Source organism: Daldinia decipiens, assembly GCF_022478715.1.
Source record: "Daldinia decipiens strain CBS 113046 unplaced genomic scaffold F4813scaffold_4, whole genome shotgun sequence".
NCBI lineage: Eukaryota > Fungi > Ascomycota > Sordariomycetes > Xylariales > Hypoxylaceae > Daldinia > Daldinia decipiens.
The window spans coordinates 496400-506717 of record NW_026054547.1 but is presented as its reverse complement, the minus strand read 5'-3'; the positions used below and the strand labels follow the sequence as shown (position 1 = coordinate 506717).

The 10318-nt window shown below is 47.9% G+C and overlaps 2 protein-coding genes across 2 annotated transcripts; both read left to right on the top strand.

The window, feature by feature from the left end:
• Window positions 1-224: 224 nt before the first annotated feature.
• On the top strand, window positions 225-2476 carry F4813DRAFT_346949 (uncharacterized protein). The gene has a single exon (XM_049241906.1). It carries the CDS (start codon window positions 842-844, stop codon window positions 1070-1072), a length of 231 nt encoding a protein of 76 aa, XP_049103230.1. The 5' UTR covers window positions 225-841; the 3' UTR covers window positions 1073-2476.
• Window positions 2477-6429: 3953 nt separating this feature from the next.
• Window positions 6430-9459, top strand: F4813DRAFT_378860 (PLC-like phosphodiesterase; the record flags this gene model as incomplete). Its single annotated transcript, XM_049245385.1, has 1 exon — window positions 6430-9459. The coding sequence occupies one exon, from the start codon at window positions 6430-6432 to the stop codon at window positions 9457-9459; it is 3030 nt and encodes a 1009-aa protein (XP_049103229.1).
• Window positions 9460-10318: the final 859 nt, after the last annotated feature.

Here is a 10318-nt window from a genome sequence, read left to right as displayed (position 1 = left end):
TCTTGCATGGGAAGAAGCCAACCAGCTGCTCCCCGCCTTACGGATATGCTAAAAATGGTTCTTCTCATTCTTACAGCCTACAGCCTTAAGTGGCTGTGTGTCTGTGCTGGAATGCTGAGGTCCCACGGAGGACAATCCGAGCCAATGCTTTTCCTATGAGAGACTACGAGAGAGTTGCTTTAACCCCTCGAAGGAGTGCTGCTGCATTACTGCGACCATTGAGACCATTGGAGCCATTGGAGCCATTGGAGCCATTGGAGCCATTGGAGCCATTGGAGCCATAGGGTGCGTATTCTCCTCTCTACGGACAAATACGATACGAAAATACGGTGTTGCACAAGTCAATGGATCGATGTCGAGCGACAAGATTACGATTGGCTAATGCCCAGGAACCCCCTGACGCTAATTACAACATGATGATGTGGAGTTGAGCACGCATCCAACAGGGTCCTTGAGCAGGGCTGCAGCAGAAGAGAGATCTACCTTCTCGAAGACCGTTTCGGCGTTTTATTACAACAGAAGCGGTACTTGTGTACCGATGTACTAGGCGTGACATTTTTGTATTGTACATCGGATCGTCGTTGTCGGTCCCTCAGTCCCTCCACCATCGCCAGTAGGTAGGTAGGTAGATACATATATATAGAACTCCTTAACTCCTAACCTACCTAACCTACCACTAGGTAACTAATTCTAATCAATTTAGCTATGAAACCGCTTGACACGCTAGGTCTTCCTGGGTCCGGGGAAGATTATCTTGACGTATGTATGAAGTCGTACACCGTTACCAAATGATGATGAGCGAAGTGAAGACGAATGGGAGGTTTGTTCGCTGTGGAGAGGGATGGAAGTGATTGCAGGACCTGATGATCGCACTAAGAATTTTGACGTAATTCTTTGGCTCCTTAATTTTTTTCTCTTCTTTTCAGCTTCGGCACTATCTCCGCGACGCCAGACGCTCCTCTTTCTTCTTTTAGTAATAACTAGTGGTAACGAGGCGAGTTGGCTTCCCCACCGGCGCCTAAAATCCGCCGTCGAAACTTGGGGCAGACAGGGCAACGGACCAAGACGGTGAAGGACAGGGGGACTAGAATATTCTAAAGCATTTCCGAAGTGGGAATGTCCTTGCAACGGCGGTATTTTTAATATATTGTATATTGAGGATAATCCTGTAGTAGTATCAATGCAGATATCGCTATCGTCATCATCAAACTTATGAAGGAGTCCTACTGTGTTGTGTAGAGGCGGTGAGCCATCGTGGGTTCTGGGAATTTAGATTAGACCAGCAAGCAATTGGACCAGACGCTCTACCAAAAATGTGAACTTCGGTCAGAATGTGTCAAGAGATATGTACATGTATCGCGATTAACTTGACCGCCTCGGTGTCGTTGGGCAAGGTCATATGAAGAGCACTGAAGCAACACACAGAGCACACAGAGCACACAGAGCACACAGAGCCGCGACTCGTCTTACGGTTGGGCGGAGGTTCAGCACCGCCATACGAGACCGCAAGATCTACAACTACGAGGGGTTGCGGCATGGGGCCATGCAAGGCCGGGCGTGTAATGGTATGTTGCGTCTGGTTTCTGGGCTTCTAAGCGCTTTTACTGGCTACGTAGCGTAGGCAACGTTTTATTATTATCAGGAGAGGATGGCAATGAGAAGCCATATACATACACCAGCAGGTTCGAAGATGGTCTGCCAAGAGACGCACGCTCTCTGCTGACCGCGAGATTATCCATCGGACACGATCCGCGAAGTCTCCAGCGAAGGCCGCGGAGAATTTTGTCAGAAGCAAAAAGGAGCGGGAGCATGTATGTACATGTTCCTTCGAAACGCGAACAGCAAAGAACAGCAAAAAACCCCCCACGATATATCTAGATATCTTGATTTGAGTGGGTTTCTTCTTGGTTAGAGTTGGTAGCGGGCGCGCATCATCGTATGTCTTGCATCATTGCCGCCCCCAAGGTTTTAATTTACTGGCTTTAGGTTGACATTCCGACTGCCGAAAAAGCAACCTTGAACGGTTTACTACTTTGCGTTTTGTTCTTTTAGGAAAAGTTGAAAATCTTAAGAGAGCAAAAAGGTTGATGGGGGGGGACCTTGTTGTGCATAACCCCTGATATCCACGATGTTACTTTTGGGGGTTTTTTTTCTTTCTTTCTTTTCTCGCTTTCTTTCTCCTCCCCCCTTACCCGTTTGTAAGTTACACATAATAGGTCGAAATGAAGTCATTTCCAGGCCAGGCTGGAGTGAAACAAAACATTAACGTAACGTACCGGATTCGATCGCAAACAAAAAAGAACGATGCCTATCCATGTGTTAAATAACAGACAGCATTATATACCTAATGCATTATAGTAGGCCAAGAAAAGGAGACGAGGCAGTGGTAAAGATTACCAGATTGAGCTGAAGCGCTTAAGCATTGGCGGATAGGATAGCCTTTTCGTATGTAGCTATGCACTTGATTTTATTTTCGGGTTTTATTTTATTAGTTAGTTAATGTAGGTACATATACATATTTTCTTCTTTTCTTCTTCCTTCCCTTCCACCCAGGTCTTTGGTACACCCCTGGACCCCTGCCAGAAGCATGCCTGTCGCTACAATTTTTTCTTCTCATCTTGGGGAAGCCGAGTGCGGATCAGGCTTAGATGGTCGATGATGTAGTTATGGGACCACCACATCTGCCACCTGGCTCAGCACCCACCTTGGTTCCTTTGCCCTACCTTGCCCTACTCACTCTGGCGCCCTGTCTTGAGCGGCCCTGCCCTGACCCTAGCAGCCTAGCTGTAGCTGTCCTAGTCGAGCTGGACTTTTATTGCCCATTTCGGCGTAGCGCCCATAATCCATTCTTTCCGCCTTTAAGCCGTTGAGTTACCGACGACGAATGCGCTCCGTCGATTTTTTCCTGGCTTGTCAGTTAGATTGGACATGTCTCCTTTTCTAGGTGTCCACCGACGATAATCAGAAAATATTGGCACTTGCTCCCTCACACCTGACAGAATCCACAGCGAGTGCGTTTGTTTCAGTTTTGTTAATCACTAACCCAAGTGCCCATCACAATAGGGTTATGGCCGGCCATCCTTCAGGAAGCATCTATTTCTTGTTGATATCACAACCTACCCAAAAACAAACCAGGTGGATGCAAGTCGAAGTTGGTTGGGGAAGACTCTCGGGCTCTTGTCTCAGACATACAGGTAGCACTTAAGCTTTTTGATACATGGGCAGCGTACTCGAGCTTTCGATTGCCGTTGGCTCGGCCATTATTGTCCCTCGTCTTTTGTCATTAAGGTTTGAGTTGACAAAGAGCCGGCAAAGCGCCTAGCTTCTTGTTCGAGACGACAAGCGGGAGGCCACCTGACTCTGTTCTCAAGTACATACATACACGTACATGTAAAGTAAGGTTGTAGGGTTGTAAGGTAGATAGTGCAAACCGAATCACGCAATGAGCGGCTGTTCCCCTGAATGGCTTTAGTTAAGAAGTTCATAACTTAGCCGTGCGATTGTGCCATCTTCATTCGTGTGCCTGAGGAGATCCCCCTGCGGTAATGTTGAGATATGACCATATGTTCGTGTTAGCGACTTACATAGAAGAAGAAGGCGAAAATAAAATATAAAATAAAATCAGCCACTATCATCATTAATGCAATACCTCGGGTGTAATCATTTAGCATCGAGCTCCCGCTCCCCCATGAATCCATACATGTGGTACATTACACACATACATACACACACACATATGGTACATATATGTATGTACCATATGTAGGTACAAGGATACTTTTCAGCCCAGTACCAAACAGTGGAAGAACAATGATAATGGTAACTTAAGTACCCACATTTACAAAGCCGACTGCTCTCTCTCTCCCATTCAATGTGTGTTCAATGCTGCCATTGATTGAATTATTGTGGACACAGTACAACGCACATGCACATACATACGTATGTCAATGTATGTATATGTGTATGTATATGTGTATGTATGTACATACGTACATACGTACATGGTACATGCACGTCCAGTTCGGTCCAAAACTGAACGTGCTGTCAACTAACCTTGAAGAATGGGCTTCAGTATCTTACTGTATTCTGTATGTACCTAGACCCAGAATTACGATACCATAACGCCAACCTAATTGATCCCTTGGAAAATCTACTTAAGGTTAGGTTCTGATATGAGAAAACAGAGGCCTATTACATTGAATGTTGATGAATATTACAATTCACACTAGCCCCCCTTCCTCTAAAGCTTATTAGATTATAGTACCTACCGACAAGGTAAGTTAGCAGGTTAGGTTAGGTACACCGTTGGCACAACATAATTGTCTACGGGTATAGATGTACCTATAATCTACCTAAGCATTCTAGCATTCTGGAGGTGGGAACTGGAATAGGGCAAGTACGTACCCATTATTTTAGGGGACCATCTGCTAAACTATCTCTTCTTTTCCTCTTCCTGACTCCTTCCCTGCCTTTGCCATGCTTTAATCCCTTCCTTTTCCGCTCCGTCACTTAATAATTTCCCGACCCCATTATCCTCCAGCCTGAAGAAGGGCAAGCAGAGCTGTACACCTCATCAAATTCGTAGAAGGAAAAAAAACACTTTGACGTTATTACTTATTTATTTATTATATCTTTTTTCTTCTCCTTATCCTTCCTACGTTAAGCATTTGTTAAGACCCGGTTTCCGGCCAGTCCAATTCCGCAATACCTAGAATCCCATACTTTAAGCAATACCTTGAAGCCTGCGCTGTCAGATTCAGATACAGATTTTTTTTTGTACATTCCATTAACGTCGCACAAGGATCTTCGCTTCACTGTACACTGTACGCTGCACGCTGTATGCTGTACCGTAACAACTTATAAGTTCACCCTGCCGGCCTTTCTCCTTTTACAATTTCTTCTTAGCTGCTGAGCCTCACTGGACGTCATCACGCACGCACACTTTTGACCAATTCTGTTGTACAACCGGCAAGCAAAAAAAAAATTTACTAAGAAGAGAGACGGAGTCATCACCACACCGCAGGAGGATCCACCTTAACTCACAAGGAACGAAGCGGCAGCGCATAATTTTATTATTTCTGGACTGGACGTGCCCGACAGACAGCCCAAACGTGGGGATCTGAAAGTCAAGAGGCCGGATTCATCGTACGAGATATATAAAAAGTATATATATATCTCTGTTAGAGCCTTCTTTCAAGTCAATCGCAAGCCAAAAGGCAGATAATAATTAGAGACGAGTGTATACTTGCAGGGGGCTGCAGCAGAGCAATATCAATCCTCCTCGTCTCCTCTTAGAGGACTATCTCACTTGGAAATCTGACGCTTAGGAAAATACCCATTTCCCCCAACTTAGAAATACCCAAATCAGCGACCTGCATTCTGGCCTGCCACCTCACCATTTTTACCGTGAGCTATTGCAACATCAGTCCCCCATACCCGCCCTGTTTAGGTCCTGGTCTACCACCTAGGGCAACGCAGACGCACAGCACGCGCGCAGAGGGCAGCTGGCCGTGTCCGTACCTCGACGTACCTCTGTCAGAGGGCCGTACCAGTGACAGGCCTGTACTTGATTTATACCACTGCTACTTTCTGCTGGTTACTACTCGGCCGCACCCTTGCGTTCCGGACCGCAATCGACATCTACATACGTCGTGGGAAGGCGCCGAGTATTCCTGCAGCCTCGAACTTGGCTTCGATTTTAATAAGTAGCCTTCCCCGGTGTGTACATTCACTACACATCTACTTCACGTCCAAATCTACCTACATACGTTACCTACATCCATACATTCATACATACTCGCTTACCTACCCTATCTACTTACATCCACTCCCCCCAATTCCCCTTTTCTTGGGAGGTGCCTCTATGAAATCCATATCCGGAAAAATGAGGCCCACAAGTTCAGCCCTCCTCATATAGACGCTGTCTCATATATTTCTTGTACTACACGTACTACCAACGATTCACGCGTGGGCTAGCTTCCGGCCCCCCTCGAAACCTATATCATGACTGCAACCCCCAACAATAACGATCCTTTACGTCCCAGCGTCGACTCTCGGATATCTTCTTCTAGTACGCCGATCATGGCCGCTCAGGGTTCTCTGTTGCGGCGGCCACGCCCAACTCAAGTTCAGACTAGCCACCCACCTAGCACACAACCTAGCTCAATGCCTACCTCAGCCGTCAGTGCCTCGACGGCGGCGTCTGGTTCTTCCCAACATGATTCTCCCATCATGTCCCCAGACCATGCGGTGTTAACCAACACCAGCAGTTCTATCCAACCTTCGCCGGAACCTTACCGTAGCCAAGGCCCTGATGTCGAGCAACTCCTCCCTCCGCCGCCCTTCCATCTTGGCGATCCTCTCCTCACTTACAAGTCCAGCGGCAACAGCTCGGCCAACGCCAGCATTGCAGCCACAACTGGTAGTTCCATGGCAGAAGCCCTGAACAATAGCCATTCTTCTGGCAAGGGTTTAATAAGACGGCTATCCAATCGTGCAAGTAAATTTGCCAGGACTCGACGTCAGTCGGCAGCGGCACCTATGAGACGGGAAGGAAGTATAGGTCCCGGAATTCTCCGACGCAGGAGTGATAGCACCAACACGGCCCCTGCGGTGGAGTCTGTCCTGTTGACGGATTCCGACGACGATTTTCACGACGAGATGAACGAGCTCAGCTCGGTCTATGGCGCGGAGAGCATGGTACGGGATTTCTCTTCGGGAAGCGCTGCTCCATCGCTAGCAGGTTCTGCATCCTTTACAGATGTTGCTACCGGACCCGTCGTACCCATGGCGTTAGTGAAAGGGACGTATCTTTATAAGATATCTAAGAAGAAGAAGTCGAAGCGGTTGCTCTTCATTCTCGAGGCAGCTGCCGGTAAGGTAATTTGGGAGAAAGGCCGTTCTACCAAGTGTATCTATATCGATGACATCAAGGAGGTCAGGATAGGTTCCGACATCCGGCAGTATCGGATTGACTATGGCATCCCAGAATCCGAAGAGGGTCGCTTCTTTACTATCTTCTACGCAGTTCCTGACAAGTCTAGGAGCAAGACGATGCACTTGATCGCCGAAGATGAGGAGACGTTCGCGCACTGGGTTAATGCTCTGGACTTAATATCCAAGCATCGAGAGGTACATATGGCCTCGTTGATGGCGTTTAATGACAGCGCTATCCGCGGATATTGGAATGGTGAGATGTCGAAGCAATTTGAGAACAAGCACCACTCGCCCGCTCAAGAGGAGATGGACTTCCCTGGTGTTGAACGCGTTTGCAGAAATCTTCACATCCACATGGCCCAGAGGGATCTGCGTGCCAAGTTCGCCGTTGCTGACACCACCAGGTCTGGCCGACTAAACTTTTCCGAATTCCAGGTATTCGTCCGCGAGATGAAACGAAGAGAAGACATTCGGCTGCTGTATCTCAAGCTGGCTTCAGATGCAGAGCGGGGAATCACCTTCGCGGAGTTTATGCGGTTCGTACGCGACGAACAATGCGAAGACGTCGATAATAATCATAACTTCTGGGAGAACAAGTTCCTTCGTTGGGCTCGCCGAGCTGGCGGATGTAGAGCAGAGACGGCATCGTTTCAGCGCTTCGACAAGGACTCGGCTACGATGAACGAACAAGCTTTTGCGGCCTATTTAACATCAAAAGATAACTTCCCGCTTGTGCGCCCGCCGTCCGAGTACTCTCTAGATCGACCCTTCAATGAGTATTTCATCTCCAGTTCTCACAACACCTATCTAGTTGGCCGTCAAATTGCAGATGTCGCCTCCATCGAGGGTTATATTTCGACTCTTGTCCGTGGTTGCCGTAGCGTCGAGATCGATTGCTGGGATGGGTCTGATGGTCAGCCGATAGTCAAGCACGGATATGCCATGACGAATGCCATTTCTTTCCGCGAGGTGATCAACACTGTTAATAAGTACGCCTTTGCTGCAAGCCACTTTCCACTCTGGGTATCGCTCGAAGTTCACTGCAATGCACCACAGCAAGAGGTCATGGCCGATATTATGAAGGAGATATTTGGTTCTCGCCTTGTCACTGAACCCTTAGACCCATCCTCGAATACGCTCCCATCGCCCACGGAACTAAAGGAAAGAATATTGATTAAAGTGAAAGGGACGCATCGAAGCGCCACGCGTAACGGCGGTGAGGCTACAGGTCGTCGACGCGGAAACAGCCTGACCTCCCCTTTCTCGAAGCCGGTACCCTCTGACAACACATCTATTCCAGCTCAATTCTTATCAAGCCCTCTCCTAGCCCCTACCGGCCAACCCTGGCGTGGTGTGGCGGCGAAGCGTGTAGACACCATTAACGAGGGTGAGGTGCATGACACGGTTAGTAGCAGCACGAGCGAATGCGACAGCGAAGAAGAGAAGGGTGGAAAGAAGAAGACAAGCAAGATTGTCAAGAGTTTAGGCGAGCTTGGTGTCTACTGTAGTGGCGTCAAGTTCCACGGCTTTGAATCGGCGGATTGCAGGAAGAGCAACCATATCTTGTCCTTTATGGAAGGCACATTTAGGAAGCACTCCAAAGCTTCGGATTCTAAGTTGGCCTTGGCCCGACACAATATGCGCTACATGATGCGTGTATATCCCCAATATTCCCGGTTATCTTCTGACAACTTTAACCCTTTGATGTACTGGCGGAGGGGCGTGCAGATGGCTGCGCTCAACTGGCAGACCTTTGACCTTGGCATGCAGTTGAATCAGGCCATGTTTGACGGCGGCACCGATCAGTCCGGGTACGTCTTGAAGCCCGCGTCGATGCGCGAGATACGCATACTCCCCGACGGTCTCCCTCTAGAAGCCATTGGAAAATTGGAGCGCCAAAACATGTCCTTCGACATCAATATAATCTCGGCGCAACAACTCATTCGACCTTCCAGCCTGGGTTCTAGCCGCACTCTGGATCCGTACGTCGAAATCGAAATCTTTCATACCAACGACAAGCGAGACAAGCATGACAGCATGGCGGGTATACCCATACTTACCGACACTCCACTCAAGTCGACCACATCCATTGTTAAAGAAAATGGGTTCAATCCCGTTTTTAACCACAAGGCTCATTTCAACGTCACGACTAAGCACCCCGAGCTGCTCTTTGTCAGATTCAGCGTCAGGCTTTCCACTGACGGCGAGTACACGTCCGGTCGCAGTGCCCTTATTGCAACTTACACGGCAAAACTTGACAGCCTCAAACAGGGTTATCGAACTTTGCCGTTACTAGATTCTAACGGGGACCAATACCTCTTCTCGACGCTGTTCTGCCATATCAAAGTTGACCCCACAACTAGCGTATACGTGTCAAAAGTAAACGAGAACAACGGCGGCGAGGCCGCTGTCGGCAAGTTAAAGCATATTGGTCGAAATGTGTTTAACAGATCAACTGCTAGCAGCACGAAATCGAGCTTTGAAAAGAGCGTCGACGGTGATTCACAACCACATTTCATTTAATCCAAGCACACCCTTCTAAGCAAGACCAGCTTTGAATCATATTGTACTTGTACATCTTTTATTTGAGTTAACAGCCCAGTCTCGATGATTTCCCACTTTGGTTTGAATCTATAGCGAATACCCTCATCGGATCACATACTCTCAAAAGGGAGGCGGCGTAGCACGGCCATAAGCGAATTTTTACGATCTGGTTTTGCATTTTTTTCGGGGGCGTTCCATATCGGTCGTTCACTCGAAGTACTCCCTTTGAGCAGAGCCTCGGGAGCACGAGGGATTGGCGAGGAAAGGCATAACATTGGTGTTGAAGGGCAATTTCAAGATAGATCTGGGAAATGACAAAAAAAACTCTCATTTGTTTTTCACATGGACGGTAGCATTCGGGTCAAAGGTGTTTTATTTGGTAAGGGGGGGTTTATGACGACTTTTCTTAGTGACGAGGACACTATTCAGAGCATTTTATTGGACTTACATATTTGCATTCGCTTTTGCGAGTAGGACTTATGGTGCAAGCTGAGGCGCAGGGTCGCAATGGGACCAGCAGCACAAAGAAGAATCAATTCCAGGTGAAAGATTCGTCATAATCTGACCGGGGGGCTTGGGGGTTTCGGTGGCGGGCGGTTCTTGATATCTCGAAGTGCATCAAGTTTTCACTTCGACACTCCATTTCTCCCCAGCAGGTTCTTCTTCAACTAGCATTGGCATGTCGGCTCGCATTTGCATGAAATCAGATAAACAATACCTGTGGCTCGCGCTGCACACTATGTACTGGATCCACAGCGATTCTGAATTACACAAAGTTGCATTCATTTGTCGTCGTCGTGTCTTTGTTGTATCGTGTCTTGGTCATCTCGTCATCATG

Coding starts and splice junctions, on each gene's coding strand:
- F4813DRAFT_346949 (XM_049241906.1), top strand. CDS start 842: ATGGAAGTGATTGCAGGACCTGATGATCGCACTAAGAATTTTGACGTA.